This window comes from Ranitomeya variabilis, chromosome 8, assembly GCF_051348905.1.
Source record: "Ranitomeya variabilis isolate aRanVar5 chromosome 8, aRanVar5.hap1, whole genome shotgun sequence".
NCBI lineage: Eukaryota > Metazoa > Chordata > Amphibia > Anura > Dendrobatidae > Ranitomeya > Ranitomeya variabilis.
The window spans coordinates 67,186,657-67,206,833 of record NC_135239.1 but is presented as its reverse complement, the minus strand read 5'-3'; the positions used below and the strand labels follow the sequence as shown (position 1 = coordinate 67,206,833).

At 45.4% G+C, this 20,177-nt stretch overlaps 1 protein-coding gene across 2 annotated transcripts in view; it reads left to right on the top strand.

The window, feature by feature from the left end:
* The window catches only part of LOC143788614 (dimethylaniline monooxygenase [N-oxide-forming] 2-like), an 82,885-nt gene that overhangs the window by 24,526 nt on the left and 38,182 nt on the right, over positions 1-20,177 (top strand). For both annotated transcript variants that reach the window (XM_077278414.1, XM_077278413.1), the window contains exon 3: positions 14,384-14,572. In XM_077278414.1, coding sequence (XP_077134529.1) covers positions 14,384-14,572 — 189 coding nt within the window. The remainder of the gene's footprint in view (positions 1-14,383; positions 14,573-20,177) is intronic.

The window sequence follows — 20,177 nt, the reverse complement described above, 5'->3', positions numbered from 1 at the left end:
TTACATTTGCACATAGGACCCCTTGTTCGAAAGAAGCTTCTGAACTCTCTCGTCCATTGAATTTGTCAGTTTTTGGATGGTTTCTGCTTCAATTGTTTTGCATGTGGACAGAATCCCCTCCCAGAGCTGTTGCTTAGATGTGAAATGCCTCCCGCCATCATAGACACTCCTTTGATGATGCTCCAGAGGCTCTCAATGGGGTTGAGGTCAGGGGAAGATGGTGGCCACACCATAAGTTTGTCCTCTTTTATGCCCATAGCAGCCAGAGATGCAGATGTGTTTTTTGCAGCATGAGACGGTGCATTATCATGCATGAACATGATCTTTCTGCGGAAAGCACGTTTCTTCCTCTTGAACCATGGCAGGAAGTGTTGTTTTAGAAACTCCACATAGATTATGGAGTTCATCTTTAACCCTTCAGGGATCACAAAGGGGCCGACAATCTCTCTCCCCATGATTCCAGCCCAAAACATTACTCCACCTCCTCCTTGTTGGCGCCTTAGCCGTGTTTTCATGGGGTGTCCATCAACCAGCCATCCTCCACTCCATCCATCTGGACCATCGAGCGTTGCACGGCACTCATCGGTGAACAAAACAGTTTGGAAGTCAGTCTTCATGTATCGGTTGGCCCACTGGGCCATTTCTGCTTGTGTGCAGTGGATAGAGGTGGTCGACAGGATGGCTTACGCACCTCTGAAGGACCCTGCATCTTGTTGTGGGGATGTTGGAGGCACCAGTAGCTTCAAAAACTTGTCTGCTGCTATGACAAGGCATTTTTGCAGCTGCTCTTTTAACCTTACACAATTGCCTGTTGGAAAGAGTCCTCAATTTTTCCTTATCAGCACGCACACGTGTGTGCTGGGAATCAGCTACATACTTCTGGATTGTGCAATGATCACCATGAAGTGTCTTGGCAATGTTGATTGTAGTCATGCCTTGACCTAAATACTCCACAATTTGTTGCTTCTCAGCAGCCGACACATCCTTTTTCTCTCCCATTTTGGCAAAAAATGTAGGCTGCTTAATAATGTGGAACAGCCTTCTTAAGTAGTCTTGCCTTTATTTGGACACACCTGCCAAACTAATTTGCACAGGTATCTGCAATTGCTTTCAGTGATATAAAGAGCCCTGACACACATCACCATCAATGAGTTTAAATGACAGACAAAAAAATTCTAACCTTATCACTCCTAAACTCTTTGTGCATAATAATTTGGAACACAGTGTATGTTTACATAAAATATATACGGTATAGATGGAGCGCCCCCACGCACAAGGGCAATGGGGTACTCGGCACCGGGTCCTTCGGTTCGGGGGATGTTACGGTGGCCTGACCCGGTCCGTGGCCCTTTGAGGGGCACCCAATAAAAGGGGAAAGTTTGCACGGTGATCGTGACGCCACCTGTGGTATTCGGTCAGGGTGACCGACACTGCTTAGGGGTCCGCTGGGGTGATGTTATGGCAGCCAGATGGTATACCTTCCCACAGGTGAAGTGTATCCCCAGGGCTTCCCAGAAGTGTAGATGGTGATGGTGGAAGTTGTAAGGCGCAGGAAATAACGAGGACACAAGGTTGCAGTCTCTTTACCTTTTACTGAAGGTTTCAGTGTCCACAGTCCAAGGCACTGGATCACAGGGTAGACCGAGTCCAGCCGGTCCGAAGGCAAACCCAGAGTCTCCTTATTCAGGTGGAATGCAATAGCCTTCCTATGCGCACAGTAACTCAGTAGGTCCTCACTTGCTTAAGCTCTAATGAAGTCCTCACTGCTGTTACTCTTCTCTCTGTTCCCCGTGGTCGGATAGAACACAACCCGTATGACTGATGGCCTGAGGCTTGTTTATAGGGACCCTAGAGACGCCCCGACCCCCACAATTTACCACCGTGTCTTCTTAGGTATTTTAGGTCGGGCAGCCAACTTGGAATTGACTGTCCTGCCAGTCTCTGAAGTAATGGCGTAGAGCACTTTACTCCCTCGGTATTCTGGCTACCGGAACGCGCACCAGAAGGATGCAGCTCCTCACGTCTACTATCCTCTCTGGTATCCACTTGTTGCTATGCCTTTGTTTCTCACTCACTAGAACACGCTTCCTTTCAATGTCTTTCTTTGGATGCTGCCGCATGTGGTGCAGGCGCAGCTCCGTGGACCCTCTTCTTCCTCAGACCGTAGTCTGGATCTGGCTGGGCCTTGCTCCAGCCGGCTCGGCCTGGAGACCTCTCTCTCTGGGTCTCCAGCCAGGAACTCCGTCTGATGCTCACTGGATGGAATCCAGCTCGCTTCTCCCCACTTCCTAACCAACCCACCAGTTTTACCTAACTGTGAGGAGTGGCCTAATAGAACCTTTGCTCCCCCTAGTGGACTGGAGTGTGAAGTGTGTGTGGTGTGGCTGTGATACCTGAACAGGAGATCTCCTTTATTGCCCTCAGACGTAATATCACTCCCCCTGGTGGAAGAATGACATTACTGCAACGACCAGGACTCTGGGGCGCTGCATAGACCCATAGCAATATATAGGCACCGTATTCTAAATGTTTACAGCACGGATCTGTGACAAGGCATGTCCTAAAAGGCGAACACTTGGAAATTCACTTAGCATTCTGCACGGTAGCAAATGTGGTGCATGAAAAACAGGATCCAATTGGAGCCCCCAACTGATCCATTACAAAGGAACCTGTCACCTTGGAAAACGTTATATTTATCTGGAGATTTGGCTTTATCTGCAGGCAAACAGTGTTACAATGCTGTCTGACCACTAAGTGCAGCCACCAAAAAGAAACATAACTTATTTACTCCTGGGAGCCTCTGGCTTTCAGTCATAGCACTTTCACAGCTTGTTGTCTGCCGAGCGAGCTATGAAAGTGCTGGTGTGTACTTACCACCGCCACTCACCATATAGTGAGCTGTGACTGTATCTTCACCATGCACTCCCTAATGACTGAAAGCTCCAGGAGGGATTGAAGGAGTTTTCCAGCAAACAAAGTTCATTTAATTAATAGTTCTTTGAATAACATACATCCAATTGTGGAAATTATTATTAATAAAATGTCCCTGTGCTGAGAGAATTTTCTAAATGTGCCCCTGCTGTGTACTGTGTAATGGCTGTGTCTGACCGTACAGGAACATGGTCTGATCATACTACGGCTCCTGGGCAGGGGAGGAAGCAAAAGAGAGTATACAGATATTACATCAGGGCATCGCAGATTATTCTTATTTGGAGGTAAAACATGTGACTGCCTGTCGAGCAATGTTTTACTTGAAAGAAAGAGAATCAGCTGTGATTTGTCCTTCTCTACCCAGGAGCTGTGGTATGATCAGACCATTTTCCTGTGCGGTCAGACACAGCCATGGTAACACAAAACCCATTCAGACATACCCGACGTAAAGAATATGGAGTGCCCCCACATAGTAGGGCAATGGGGTACTCGGTACCGAGTCAATCTCTCTCGATTCTGGGGATGTCATGGTGGCACGACCCAGTCCGTGGCCCTTTGATGGGCGTCCAATTAAAGGTGTAGTTGTTTGTACAGTGTTCGTGACGCCACCTGTGGTACTCGGTCAGAGTGACCGACGCTGCTTAGGGGTCTGCTGGGGTGATGGAATGGCAGCTAGATGGTATACCTTCCCACAGGTGAAGTATGTCCCTAGGACTTCCCAGAGGTGTAGGTGTTGATGGTGGACGATGTAAGGCGCAGTGAATAACGAGGACACAAAGGTTGCAGTCTCTTTACCTTTACTGAAGACTTCGACGTCCACAGTCCAGAGTACCGTTCACAGGGCTGGCTGAATCTGGCCGGTCCGAAGGCACATCCAGAGTTCCCTTACTCAGGTGGAAATCAGTAGCCTTCCTACTAGCGCCTGTGTGTTGTAGTACCTCCCTGCTGAGCACCACGGGATAGTCCTCACAACTTTCGTGGATGTTTCTGATCTTCTCTCTCTGTCCCCCAGATGGTATGGATAGGACAACCCGTATGACTGGGTAGGCCTGGAGCTTTTTTATAGGGACCCTAGTGTCGCCCCTCTCCCACAATTTGCCTCCTTGTCTTCTTGGGTATTAAGGTCGGGCAGCCAACTTGGAATTGACTGACCTGCCGATTTCTGAAGTAATAGGTAGAGTCAATTACTCCCTCGGTGTTCCGGCCACCGGCTACGTGCCTCAGGAGGAGGCTGCCGATCTTGGGGCAGGACTCCTCCCGGTATTATCTCCTTGTGCTGTGACTTTGTTTCTCACTCTCCACAATACCCTTCGCTTCGTGTCTTTTCTTAGGATGCTGCCGCAATGGGTGCAGGTGCAGCTCCGTAACACTCTAACTCGTGCTTGGCCTCTGTCAGAATCCGACCCCTGACAGGGACCCTCCGTCTGCAGCTCAGATGTTCCCCCCTTTCCCCCCCCTTCCCCCCATCTGCCTGACAGGTCTTCTCTGGGTCGAACTCGGGTAGCTTCTGTCTAACTTCCTATCCAACCCACCAGTTTTACCCGTGTGTGAGGAGTGCCCTAATAGATAGAAGCAAGGCTCCCCCTGGTGGACTGGAGTGTGAGGTGTAGTGTGTGTCTTGTGATACCTGGTCAGGTGAACTCCTTTAGTACCATCAGACGTAATATCTCTCCCCCCTGGTGGAAGAGCGACATTACTGCAACGACCAGGACTCGGGCGCTGCAAATACACTAGGGCACCAATGTTGGATAGAGAAAAGGCCATGATGTTTATTAAGAGTAACTTAATACATTTTTAATAATAACCATAAATGAATAAATAACCACCATTATATCATAACCATAAGAACAAATTCACCGAGCCAGGCTGGGCGATTTTTTTTTTTTTTTTTTTTTTAATTCCCCCCCCACTAATAAACATCATGGCAATAAAGTAAAGTTGACAAAATAGGGAGGGTGGGCGGGTGTTCGCTCTTTTGCAGGTTTAATGAACAGCTGACAGAAAATCTGGGATATTTATAGACTTTCAAGTTAACCAATCAGATTCAAATAAAAAGACCGCCAAAAAAACTTGTTCTAACTGGAACAATAACCTACTCGTGAAATTACAGCTGACTGAGAGTTGAACTTTTGATCTCAAAGAAAACCATGCCATACACCATAATACAATACACAAAAAGTGGGGGTGAAGGTTTGTGCCATTGAGACCCTCATTATATTTGTTATAGGGGGCTTTCATTACACAGTACACAGCAGGAACGCATTCATAAGATTATCTCGGCGCATAAACACTTTATTTAAACACCGCTAAGGTGGAAATATATTACTATTCCAAGATCTATTGATTAAACTGATGATTAAAATGTAAACCCTTTTTAACCCCTTCATGACCTTGGGATTTTCCGTTTTTCCGTGTTCGTTTTTCGCTCCCCTCCTTCCCAGAGCCATAACTTTTTTTATTTTTCCATAAATTTGGCCATGTGAGGGCTTATTTTTTTGCGGTACAAGTTGTACTTTTGAACGACATCATTGGTTTTACCATGTCGTGTACTAGAAAAGGGGAAAAAAATTCCCAAGTGAGGCGAAATTGCAAAAACAGTGCAGTCCCACGCTTGTTCTTTGTTTGGCTTTTTTGCTAGGTTCACTAAATGCTAAAACTGACCTGCCATTATTCTCCAGGTCCGTACGAGTTCATAGACACCTAACACGACTAGGTTATTTTTTTATCTAAGTGGTGAAAAAAAAATTTCAAACTTTGCTAAAAAAAAAAAAAAAAAAAAAAAAAAATTGCGCCATTTTTCATGATCTGTGGTCGGTTGAGGGCTTATATTTTGTGTGCCGAGCTGGCGTTTTTAATGATACAATTTCGGTGCAGATACGTTCTTTTGATCGCCCGTTATTGCATTTTAATGCAATGTCGCGGCTACAAAAAAACCCGTAATTCTGGCTTTTCTAATTTTTTTTCTCGCTACGCCGTTTAGCGATCAGGTTAATGCTTTTTTTTTATTGATAGAACGGGCGATTCTGAACGCGGCGATACCAAGTATGTGTAGGTTTGATTTTTTTTTTTTTTTATTGATTTATTTTGATTGGGGCGAAAGGGGTGTGATTTAAACTTTTATATATTTTTTTATTTTTTTCACTTTTTTTTTGCTTTTTTTTTTTTTTTACTTTTGCCATGCTTCAATAGCCTCCATGGGAGGCTAGAAGCAGGCACGACGTGTTTTGACAGCGGCATTTAACTAGTTAATAGGCGTGGGCAGATCACGATTCTGCCCGCACCTATTACGGGCACATATCAGCTGTTCAAAACAGCTGACATGTCCTGGCTTTGATGCGGGCTCACCGCCGGAGCCCGCATCAAAGCGGGGCTTCTGACCTCGGACGTACTATCCCGTCCGAGGTCAGAAAGTGGTTTAAGTAAATTTTCTCACAGTATCAGCATTCACAGTTAAGCCTCCTTCACGTGTCCGTATAAAACACATACGCGAAAAAAAGGTATCAGTGTTTTCCATCCGTGTGTTGTCCATTTTTATCATCAGTGTGTCATCTATGTTCTTCCGGTATGGAGAAAAAAAAAAATAACTTCTATACTTTACAATGTTAAACACAGACCGCACACGGATGCCATCTATGTGTTGTGTGTTTCATGAACCCATAGTCTTCTATTAGCCCCTGTCATCCATGCTGCCGAAACAAAAAATGGACAGGTTAAAAAGTGTGTTGCATGGACACACGGTGTGTGTAGAAACACAGATATGTGAAGAGCCCAAAGATTAAAATGGGTGCGTTGTGAAAAAAAAAAAATTAATACCACACAAACTAGAACCATGGATGTGTGTAGGAGGCCTAAGGCGGCCGAGCAGCATTGTAATGCTATATACCTGCAGCATGGGCCTATATCTGCAGGTAAATGGTGTTTTCTGAGGTAATCTTTAAGTATAATGAAGCAAACAGAGTATTTTCCTCAGGCCACGTTCCCACGATGAGCTTTTGGCGACTTTGTTTTTTGTGTATTTTTACTATGTCAAAAAAGGCAGTGGTGCTTGTTTCAAATATGCAACTTGTCAATTTCTCTTCTCTCGTACGCTGAGTTTTCTGTGCAGATTTTCCTCATAGACTTACATTAGATGCGGAAAATTTGCAGGTGAAAAAAGCATGTGTTTTAGTGCATTTCCACTGCAGAAACGCATGCAGTCAGCACATGACTATTTAGATAAAGTTTTGTCAAAGCCAAATACCAGGAAGTATAAAAAAACAAACAAAGCGGCTTTATTTAAAACAGATTCCCTTTTAAGTAAAATGGGTATGTTGTTGGGTGATTTCATAGCATACTAGTAGCATTGTGAAATTGGGCTTGGGCAGCCCCTTCTGCATATGTAACAATTATTGCTGCAGCTTGTCCCTTGTCTTGCTTGCCTCGCGCCGGCTAGTCAAGAGCATGCAAATATTCACGCCCACCCCTCTGGGCCGATGTTTGTGATTCGGGCCCTCCATTCAATTTAACTGGGGTCAGGGTCTGGGTAAAGTACTGGTACACGAACCCAGCTGGACCCAAACATCCACGCGTTTGCCCATCTCTATTAGCCAGAAGTCACTTTTCAATTGTGACCTTTGGCTCTAACTTGCGGCCAGTTAGAAGCTGCAGTTACAAGATGGCGGAGAGGGACCAGAGCAGTCACAGGAAGAGCTGAACATGGTGGTTTGTTGGTATATTACGAGGCGCAGGGAACATGCATTAATGATACCATCACAGGGGTGAAATAAATGAAACCAATTTGTGGTTGTCTGTCAACTGAGTCCACAAATAACATGGGTGATATGAAATGACCAGGCCGAATGTTCCCTGCTATCCACCCCCACATGGTGTCCGCAGCTGAAGGAATTATGACACACACCGGTCTCAGGGATAACAGTTGCTTTTACTTCAGCAGGAACGGGAATTATAACTTGGAACAACTAAGGAACAGTTTCTCATGGGTAGTCCACGGCAATTACAGTTCACACTTAGATGCTGAGATGTGATTGGGGTCTGGAGCTTTAAGAGCACTGGGCAGTGTCATTTGGTAGTTTACAGAAGGAGGTAGACGCAGCAATTAGAGGTTACAGACCTGTACTCGGGGTTAACTCCACAGTGTGTTACGGCACGTGCATAAGTACTTATAGGTGAATGTAAAAACTGAGGTGATTCCAGTCAGAAAGACTTTAGAATGATGTCTGTAGAGGTTTTAGAGGGACCCCAGGCTCTTAAGGTACCGTCACACTAAGCGACGCTGCAGCGATACAGACAACGATGCCGATCGCTGCAGCGTCGCTGTTTGGTCGCTGGAGAGCTGTCACACAGACCGCTCTCCAGCGACCAACGATGCCGAGGTCCCTGGGTAACCAGGGTAAACATCGGGTTGCTAAGCGCAGGGCCGGGCTTAGTAACCCGATGTTTACCCTGGTTACCAGTGTAAAATGTAAAAAAACAAACAGTACATACTCACCTTCGCGTCCCCCTGCGTCCGCTTCCTGCACTGACTGAGTGCCGGCCCTAACAGCAGAGCGGTGACGTCACCGCTGTGCTGTGCTTTCACTTTACGGCCGGCGCTCAGTCAGTGCAGGAAGCGGACGGCGAGGGACGCGAAGGTGAGTATGTACTGTTTGTTTTTTTACATTTTACACTGGTAACCAGGGTAAACATCGGGTTACTAAGCGCGGCCCTGCGCTTAGTAACCTGATATTTACCCTGGTTACCATTGTAAAACATCGCTGGTATCGTTGCTTTTGCTGTCAAACACAACGATACACGGCGATCTGACGACCAAATAAAGTTCTGAACTTTAATCAACGACCAGCGATATCACAGCAGAATCCTGATAGCTGCTGCGTGTCAAACACAACGATATCGCTATCCAGCACGCTGCAACTTCACGGATCGCTAGCGATATCGTTTAGTGTGACGGTACCTTTAGGCCTGCAGATCTTGTAGTGAAAACAGCCACCATGTGTGTTCTCCTCTCCCTGAGGGCATCCCTCAGACTAAAGAACATTATAGACTTGCCTTGAAAACAGCTCCTCCTATTGACCATGTGACTAGGAGCTGGCTAATAAAACACCAAATTCACTTCTCAGATCCTTACAAAACAATAATTGTGAGTCATTGTACACTTTCATCATTAGATGGCGCCAGAACACAGCAAATGAGAAAAACATTGCATCTAAAATGGAGGTGACTAGAAATGGAGAATTACAGCTCACAAATGAAGGGAATAAGGTAGAGGGGCAGTTAGAGTGAGCTGTACTGTACAGAAACCACTCACAATCCAGGATTACTTAACCCCTTCCCGACCCATGACGCCACATAGGCGTCATGAAAACCCGTGCCAATCCGACCCATGACGCCTATGTGGCGTCATGGAATGATCGCGTCCCTGCAGATCGGGTGAAGGGGTTAACTCCTATTTTACCCGATCTGCAGGGAGAGGGGGAGTGGTGCTTCAGCCCAGGGGGGGTGGCTTCACCCCCCCGTGGCTACGATCGCTCTGATTGGCTGTTGAAAGTGAAACTGCCAATCAGAGCGATTTGTAATATTTCACCTAAAAAACAGGTGAAATATTACAATCCAGCCATGGCCGATGCTGCAATATCATCGGCCATGGCTGGAAAACCTGAAGTGACCACCCCCCACCCCACCGATCGCCCCCCCACCGCTCCGTTATGGGGTCCGGTCCCCTCCGTCCTGTGCTCCGCTGCCCCGTGCTCCTGCCCGCTCCCCCGTCCTGCTGTCCGCTCCCCCCGTCCTCCGATCACCCCCCCTGTGCTCAGATCCACCCCCCCACCACCCCTTCATACTTACCGATCCTCCCGGTGTCCGGCCGTCTCCTTGCTGGGCGCCGCCATCTTCCAAAATGGCGGGCGCATGCTCAGTACGCCCGCCGGCCGGCAGATTCCTTACAGGTACATTTTGATCGCTGTGGTAGGTTCTACCACAGCGATCAAAATAAAAAAAATAATAAATAAACCCCCCCCTTTATCACCCCCATAGATAGGGACAATAATAAAATAAAGAAAATATATATTTTTTTTTTTCCCACTGTGGTTAGGGTTAGAACTAGGGTTAGGGTTAGAACTAGGGTTAGGGTTACGGGTAGGGTTAGGGTTATGGCATGTGCGGATTTGGCAGCGGATCCGCAGCGGATCGGCCGCGGATCCGCAGCGGATCGGCCGCGGATCCGCAGCGGATCGGCCGCGGATCCGCAGCGGATCGGCCGCGGATCCGCAGCGGATTGGCCGCTGCGAATTCGTAGCAGTTTTCCATCAGGTTTACAGTACCGTGTACACCTATGGAAAACCAAATCCGCTGTGCCCATGGTGCGGAAAATTCCGTGCAGAAACGCTGCGTTGTATTTTCCACAGCATGTCAATTCTTTGTGCGGATTCCGCAGCGTTTTACACCTGTTCCTCAATAGGAATCCGCAGGTGAAATCCGCACAAAAAAACACTGGAAATCTGCTGTAAATCCGCAGGTAAAACGCAGTGCCTTTTACTTGCAGATTTTTCAAAAGTCGTGCGGAAAAATCTCACACGAATCCGCTACGTGGGCACATACCCTTAGGGTTAGGGTTGGAATTAGGGCTAGGGTTGGAATTAGGGTTACGGGTGTGTTGGGGTTAGGGTTGTGGTTAGGGGTGTGTTGGGGTTAGGGTTGGGATTAGGGTTATGGCTACAGTTGGGATTAGGATTAGGGGTGTGTTGGGGTTAGTGTTGAAGTTAGAAATGAGGGGTTTCCACTGTTAGGGCACATCAGGGGTCTCCAAACGCAACATGGCGCCACCATTGATTCCAGCCAATCTTGCATTCAAAAAGTCAAATGGTGCTCCCTCCCTTCCAAGCCCCGACGTGTGCCCAAACAGTGGTTTACCCCCACATTTGGGGTACCAGCGTACTCAGGACAAACTGGGCAACAACTGTTGGGGTCCAATTTCTCCTGTTACCCTTGCAAAAATAAAAAATTACTTGCTAAGACATAATTTTTGAGGAAAGAAGAATTATTTTTTATTTTCACGGCTCTGCGTTGTAAACTTCTGTGAAGCACTTGGAGGTTGAACGTGCTCATCACACATCTAGATAAGTTCCTTGGGGGGTCTAGTTTCCAAAATGGGGTCACTTGTGGGGTGTTTCTACTGTTTAGGCACATCAGGGGCTCTGCAAATGCAACGTGACGCCCGCAGACCATTCCATCAAAGTCTGCATTTCAAATGTCACTACTTCCCTTCCGAGCCCTGACGTGTGCCCAAACAGTGGTTTACCCCCACATATGGGGTATCACTGTACTCACAACAAACTGGGCAACAAACGTTGGGGCCCAATTTCTCCTGTTACCCTTGTGAAAATAAAAAATTGCTTGCTAAAACATCTTTTTTGAGGAAAGAAAAATGATTTTTTATTTTCACGGCTCTGCGTTGTAAACTTCTGTGAAGCACTTGGGGGTTGAATGTGCTCATCACACATCTAGATAAGTTCCTTGGGGGGTCTAGTTTCCAAAATGGGGTCACTTGTGGGGTGTTTCTACTGTTTAGGCACATCAGGGGCTCTGCAAATGCAACGTGACGCCCGCAGACCATTCCATCAAAGTCTGCATTTCAAATGTCACTACTTCCCTTCCGAGCCCTGACGTGTGCCCAAACAGTGGTTTACCCCCACATATGGGGTATCACTGTACTCACAACAAACTGGGCAACAAACATTGGGGCCCAATTTCTCCTGTTACCCTTGTGAAAATAAAAAATTGCTTGCTAAAACATCTTTTTTGAGGAAAGAAAAATGATTTTTTATTTTCACGGCTCTGCGTTGTAAACTTCTGTGAAGCACTTGGGGGTTGAATGTGCTCATCACACATCTAGATAAGTTCCTTGGGGGGTCTAGTTTCCAAAATGGGGTCACTTATGGGGGGTTTCTACTGTTTAGGCACATCAGGGGCTCTGCAAATGCAACGTGACGCCCGCAGAGCATTCCATCAAAGTCTGCATTCCAAAACGTCACTACTTCCCTTCCGAGCCCCGGCATGTGCCCAAACAGTGGTTTACCCCCACATATGGGGTATCACCGTACTCAGGAGAAACTGGACAACAACTTTTGGGGTCCAATTTCTCCTGTTACCCTTGCAAAAATAAAAAATTCTGGGCTAAAAAAATATTTTTGAGGAAAGGAAACACATTTATTATTTTCACGGCTCTGCGTTATAAACTTCTGCGAAGCACTTGGGGGTTCAAAGTGCTCACCACACATCTAGACTAGTTCCTTGGGAGGTCTAGTTTCCAAAATGGGGTCACTTGTTAGGGAGCTCCAATGTTTAGGCACACAGGGGCTCTCCAAACGTGACATGGTGTCCGCTAATGATTGGAGCTAATTTTCCATTCAAAAAGCCAAATGGCGTGCCTTCCCTTCCGAGCCCTGCCGTGCGCCCAAACAGTGGTTTACCCCCACATATGGGGTATCATCGTACTCAGGACAAACTGGACAACAACATTTGGGGTCCAATTTCTCCCATTACCCTTGGAAAATTAAAAAATCCTGGGCTAAAACTCATTTTTGAGGAAAGAAAAATTATTTTTTTATTTTCACGGCTCTGCATTATAAACTTCTGTGAAGCACCTGGGGGTTATAAGTGCTCACTATGCATCTAGATAAGTTCCTTGGGGGGTCTAGTTTCCAAAATGGGGTCACGTGTAGGGGAGCTCCAATGTTTAGGCACACAGGGGCTCTCCAAACGCGACATGGTGTTCGCTAACGATTGGAGCTAATTTTCCATTCAAAAAGTCAAATGGCACGCCTCCCCTTCCGAGCCTTGCCGTGCACCCAAACAGTGGTTTACCCCCACATATGAGGTATCAACATACTCAGCAGAAATTGCCCAACAAATTTTAGGATCCATTTTATCCTGTTGCCCATGTGAAAATGAAAAAATTGAGGCTAAAAGAAATTTTGTGTGAAAAAAAAGTACTTTTTAATTTTTACGGATCAATTTGTGAAGCACCTGAGAGTTTAAAGTGCTCACTATGCTTCTAGATAAGTTCCTTGGGGGGTCTACTTTCCAAAATGGGGTCACTTGTGGGAGCGCTCCAATGTTTAGGCACACGGGGGCTCTCCAAACGTGACATGGTCTCTGCTAGCGATGGAGATCATTTTTCATTCAAAAAGTCAAATGGCGCTCCTTCCCTTCCGAGCCTTACCATGTGCCCAAACAGTGGTTTACCCCCACATGTGAGGTATCAGTGTACTCAGCAGAAATTGCCCAACAAATTTTAGGATCCATTTTATCCTGTTGCCCATGTGAAAATGAAAAAATTGAGGCTAAAATAATTTTTTTGTGAAAAAAAGTACTGTTTAATTTTTACGGATCAATTTGTGAAGCACCTGGGGGTTTAAAGTGCTCACTATGCTTCTAGATAAGTTCCTTGGGGGGTCTAGTTTCCAAAATGGGGTCACTTGTGGGGGAGCTCCAATGTTTAGGCACACGGGGGCTCTCCAAACGCGACATGGTGTCCGCTAAAGATTGGAGCCAATTTTTCATTCAAAAAGTCAAATGGCGCTCCTTTCCTTCCAAGCCCTGCCGTATGCCCAAACAGTGGTTTACCCCCACATATGAGGTATCAGCGTACTCAGGACAAATTGGACAACATCGTTCGTGGTCCAGTTTTTCCTTTTACCCTTGGGAAAATAAAAAAATTGTTGCTAAAAGATCATTTTTGTGACTAAAAAGTTAAATGTTCATTTTTTCCTTCCATGTTGCTTCTGCTGCTGTGAAACACCTGAAGGGTTAATAAACTTCTTGAATGTGGTTTTGAGCACCTTGAGGGGTGCAGTTTTTAGAATGGTGTCACTTTGGGGTATTTTCAGCCATATAGAACCCTCAAACTGACTTCAAATGTGAGGTGGTCCCTAAAAAAAATGGTTTTGTAAATTTTGTTGTAAAAATGAGAAATCACTGGTCAAATTTTAACCCTTATAACTTCCTAGCAAAAAAAAAATTTGTTTCCAAAATTGTGCTGATGTAAAGTAGACATGTGGGAAATGTTATTTATTAACTATTTTGTGTCACATAACTCTCTGGTTTAACAGAATAAAAATTCAAAATGTGAAAATTGCGAAATTTTCAAAATTTTCGCCAAATTTCCGTTTTTTTCACAAATAAACTCAGAAATTATCGACCTAAATTTACCACTAACATGAAGCCCAATATGTCACGAAAAAACAATCTCAGAATCGCTAGGATCCGTTGAAGCGTTCCTGAGTTATTACCTCATAAAGGGACACTGGTCAGAATTGCAAAAAACGGCAAGGTCATTAAGGCCAAAATAGGCTGGGTCATGAAGGGGTTAAAGGGAAGGACACACTCTGGACTGGGTCACTACATAAATCTATGAAAATTCTTAAACATAAATCATCTCTTTTTTTTTCTTCCTTAGAACAACGTAGAGAATGGCATACCCAGCATTTATCAATCTGTTGTCAGCAACACTAGCAAAGAAATGATGTGTTACAGCGATTTCCCACATCCAGAGGATGTCCCAAACTTTCTTCATCATTCCAAGCTGTTGGAGTACATACGAAAATATGCAGAAAATTTTAATCTCCTGAAATATATCCAATTCAAGGTAAAAAAAAAGTCCACACATTTTTATAACCATTTTGTAGTAGTTTTTTGCTATCTCATCTGAGAGCAGCATGATGTAGGCAAAGAGAAGCTGAATCCAACAATGTATCACTTACATTCTTGAACTGAATTGGGAAAAGGGTACCACAAAAAAATGAAATAGGGATCAACCTAGAGCATGCTTGTACATTGCATAGGACAAGAGAAAAAGATGCATACTATACAAAAAGGATCACCAATAATTAGACAACATGATTTTATTGAGAGAACCAACACATACAAAAATACATAAGAATAAAAACATAAAAAAACAAAAGATGGTATGAAATACAAGACATGCCCACAATATGACAATGTGTAACCTCCTATAGACACTGAGAGACTAATGGCCCCTGATGTGGAAACTCTTGGTAAAGAGTCCATGTAAGTGATTTATCCACACAATCAATAAATGCATGTGGAAACCATTAGATATAACCAACAAACAGGACAAATATTAATAATCAAAGGCTAGTTAAGTCTCCCTGATGTTGCCTATGAAAAATTCATTCTCAGCACCATGCACAGGGTCACAAAGAATATATATGAAACCATAAAGATAGAACAAAAAAATCACTGCATGGAACATATGCGTTTATAAGTATAAAGTGAACTAGTGCAAGCAAGAATGTGCAAAATCAGACGCACGCTATTGAACCGGACCGCCACAACATGGGTCAGTATACAAGAGAAGCAATGCAAAAGTATGTATCTTTTGAAGGCTACCAGAATCATACCTGCATATATCAAGGTGGTAAGGCGATGTAAATGGGGCCATGTCAGCAAATAAGTCAAACGGAGGACAAACAAACCCCATGCGTATTGCCACCAGCGTTTGTGGCTTCTTCAGGGGGTATATAGCATATATACAACACAAATGCTAGTTCTAGTGTGGCATCCCAGGAGTGCGGTTGCCACAGTGGTATCGCCTGCCTGCCGAGGAGGGTGATGCCATGCCTGGAAGCAAGAAGGGATCCCCTTAGCAGGTAACATTGGCATACAACACTTTCCTGACTCCAGACCAGAAGGGGGAGCACTAAACCCGGTTTAAGGGGGAGCTTCCCTCTGAGCTCTGTCTTGTAGGAGTTAGAGGTCAGTTTGTGTGAGACAGTGAAGGGAGAGGAAGCACGGAAAGAGAGGAACTGTGAGTGGAGCTGTGATTGAGCTCACCCCAGGATAGAGCGCAAGAAAACAGACACCGGAGTCCGTGGTTGTGTGCGAGCTGTATGCCCCACAACTAGAACCGGAGGGTAGGAGATTGCACGTCTCCTGGCCACATCTGACAGCCGAAGGCACAGCAGCAGACTAGAGCCCAAAGACACCACGAGAGAGGGACACCAGAAAAAGGCTCGAGCTGCCGGCCATGCAGGTAGTGTTCCACCTGAGGGACAGACAGAGAGGGACTTGAGGAAAGCTTAAGGCATCAAGAACCCAGCAAACAGCGCAGTAGGAAGGCTTCCAACCCCACCTGGCTAGATGGATTCTGTACCACTTATAGGCTGCCCAGATTTGCAAGATCACCTGTCACCAGTATTCCGGATTGCACTTGCAATTAAAGGTGAAGAAACTACAGTCCCTGTGTCGTCCATTTAATGCTGCACCCTAACATCTACAACCCCTCATAGACTGTCACGGACCAGGTCAGTTGCTGCCATGACCACCCCTTGAGTACCCCACGGCCCTAGCGGGTGTCGCACTAGCACATGATTACATAGTTATTAAGGTTGAAGGAAGACTGTAAGTCCATCTAGTTCAACCCATAGCCTAACCTAACATGCCCTAACATGTTGATCCAGAGGAAGGCAAAAAAAACCCATGTGGCAAAGAGTAACTCCACCATGGGGAAAAAAATTCCTTCCCGACTCCACATACGGCAATCAGACTAGTTCCCTGGATCAACGCCTTATCAAGGAATCTAGTGTATATACCCTGTAACATTATACTTTTCCAGAAAGGTATCCAGTCCCCTCTTAAATTTAATTAATGAATCACTCATTACAACATTATACGGCAGAGAGTTCCATAGTCTCACTGCTCTTACAGTAAAGAATCCGCGTCTGTTATTATGCTTAAACCTTCTTTCCTCCAGACGTAGAGGATGCCCCCTTGTCCCTGTCTCAGGTCTATGGTTAAAAAGATCATCAGAAAGGTCTTTGTACTGTCCCCTCATATATTTATACATTAAAATAAGATCACCCCTTAGTCTTCGTTTTTCCAAACTAAATAGCCCTAAGTGTAATAACCTATCTTGGTATTGCAGACCCCCCAGTCCTCTAATAACCTTGGTCGCTCTTCTCTGCACCCGCTCCAGTTCAGCTATGTCTTTCTTATACACCGGAGACCAGAACTGTGCACAGTATTCTAAGTGTGGTCGAACTAGTGACTTGTATAGAGGTAAAATTATGTTCTCCTCATGAGCATCTATGCCTCTTTTAATACATCCCATTATTTTATTTGCCTTTGTAGCAGCTGCCTGACACTGGCCACTGAATATGAGTTTGTCATCCACCCATATACCCAGGTCTTTTTCATTGACGGTTTTGCCCAGAGTTTTAGAATTAAGCACATAGTTATACATCTTATTACTTCTACCCAAGTGCATGACCTTACATTTATCCCCATTAAAGCTCATTTGCCATTTATCAGCCCAAGCTTCTAGTTTACATAAATCATCCTGTAATATAAAATTGTCCTCCCCTGTATTGATTACCCTGCAGAGTTTAGTGTCATCTGCAAATATTGAAATTCTACTCTGAATGCCCCCTACAAGGTCATTAATAAATATGTTAAAAAGAAGAGGGCCCAATACTGACCCCTGTGGTACCCCACTGCTAACCGCAACCCAGTCCGAGTGTGCTCCATTAATAACCACCCTTTGTTTCCTATCCCTGAGCCAGCTCTCAACCCACTTACACATATTTTCCCCTATCCCCATTACTCTCATTTTATGTAACAACCTTTTGTGTGGCACCGTATCAAAAGCTTTGGAAAAGTCCATATACACTACGTCCACTGGGTTCCCTTGGTCCAGTCCGGAACTTACCTCTTCATAGAAGCTGATCAAATTAGTCTGACATGAACGGTCCCTAGTAAACCCGTGCTGATACTGGGTCATGAGTAGTGTTGAGCATTCCGATGCTGCAAGTATCGGGTATCGGCCGATACTTGCTGTATCGGAATTCCGATACCGGGATTCCGATACTCTTGTGGTATCGGGTATCGGGTATCGGAACAACATTAATGTTAAAATGTGTAAAATAGAGAATTAAAATAAAAAATATCGCTATACTCACCTGTCCGACGCAGCCGGGACCTCAGCGCAGGAACCGGCAGCGTTGTTTGTTTAAAATTCCCGCTTTTACATGGTTACGCGAAGTCCCGGCTTGTGATTGGTCAGGGCGGCCATGTTGCCGGGCCGCGGACCAATCACAGCAAGCCGTGACGAAAATACGTCACGGCTTGCTGTGATTGGTCCGCGTCCCGGCAACATGGCCGCCATTAACCAATCACAAGCCGTGACGTCACGGGAGGCTGGAAACGCGCTCATTTTAAAAAGGGCGCGTGTCCAGCCTCCCGTGACGTCACGGCTTGTGATTGGTTGCGTCGCGGTCAACCAATCACAAGCCGGGAGGCTGGACACGCGCCCATTTCAAAATGAGCGCGTCCAGCCTCCCGGCTTGTGATTGGTTGATCGCGGCGCAACCAATCACAAGCCGTGACGTCACGGGAGGCTGGACACGCGCCCATTTTAAAATGAGCGCGTGTCCAGCCTCCCGTGACGTCACGGCTTGTGATTGGTCAGGGCGGCCATATTGCCGGGACGCGGACCAATCACAGCAAGCCGTGACGTAATTTCGTCACGGCTTGCTGTGATTGGTCCGCGTCCCGGCAACATGGCCGACCTGACCAATCACAAGCCGGGAATTCACGTAACCAAGTAATAGCGCGAATTTTAAACTAACAACGCTGCCGGTTCCCTCGCTGAAGTCCCGGCTGCGTCGGACAGGTGAGTATAGCGATATTTTTTATTTTAATTCTTTCTTTTACACATTTATATGGTTCCCAGGGCCTGAAGGAGAGTTTCCTCTCCTTCAGACCCTGGGAACCATCAGGAATACCGTCCGATACTTGAGTCCCATTGACTTGTATTGGTATCGGGTATCGGTATCGGATTGGATTCCGATACTGTGACGGTATCGGCCGATACTTTCCGATACCGATACTTTCCGATATCGGAAAGTATCGCTCAACACTAGTCATGAGGTTATTCCTCTTCAGATACTCCAGCATAGCATCCCTTAGAATGCCCTCCAGGATTTTACCCACAGTAGAGGTTAAGCTTACTGGCCTATAATTACCGAGTTCAGTTTTTGCCCCTTTTTTGAATATTGGCACCACATTTGCTATACGCTAGTCCTGTGGTACAGACCCTGTTATTATGGAGTCTTTAAAGATTAAAAATAATGGTCTATCAATGACTGTACTTAGTTCCTGCAGTACTTGGGGGTGTATCCCATCCGGGCCCGGAGATTTGTCAATTTTAGTTATTTTTAGACGCCGCTGTACTTCCTGCTGGGTTAAGCAGGTGACATTTAATGGGGAATTTTTATCACCAGTCATTTTGTCTGCCATGGGATTTTCTTTTGTAAATACTGATGAAAAAAAGTCATTTAGCATATTGGCTTTTTCCTCATCCTAATGATGATAATGATGATTCTCTAAATGTAATTTGACTTCTTTCCAATGTCCAAATACTTTTTCAACAATAATAATAATAATAATAATAATTCTTATTTATATAGCGCCAACTTATTCCGCAGCGCTTTACAAATTATAGAGGGGACTTGTACAGACAATAGACATAACAGAAATCACAGTTCAAAACAGATACCAGGAGGAGTGAGGGCCCTGCTCGCAAGCTTACAAACTATGAGGAAAAGGGGAGACACGAGAGGTGGATGGTAAGAATTGCTTTAGTTATTTGGACCAGCCATAGTGTACAGCTCGGGTGTTCATGTAAAGCTGCATGAACCAGTTAACTGCCTAAGTATGTAGTAGTACAGACACAGAGTGCACAGACACAGACACTCAATAAAGTGTATGAGAACATGATGCGAGGAACCTGATTTTTTTTTTTTTTTTTTTTTTAAAGGCCACACAGGGATAGTTTGGCAAACCGCCTCAAAGCATTAACCTATCTGAACAAATGAGTTTTTAGGGCATGCTTAAAACTGTGGGGATTGGGGATTAATCGTATTAACCTAGGTAGTGCATTCCAAAGTATCAGCGCAGCACGTATAAAGTCTTGGAGACGGGAGTGGGAGGTTCTGATTATTGAGGATGCTAACCTGAGGTCATTAGCGGAGCGGAGGGCACGGGTAGGGTGGTAGACTGAGACCAGAGAGGAGATGTAGGGTGATGCTGAGCCATGGAGTGCTTTGTGGATGAGGGTAGTAGTTTTGTACTGGATTCTGGAGTGGATGGGTAGCCAGTGTAATGATTGGCATAAGGTAGAGGCATCGGTGTAACGGTTGGTGAGGAATATGATCCTGGCTGCAGCATTCAGG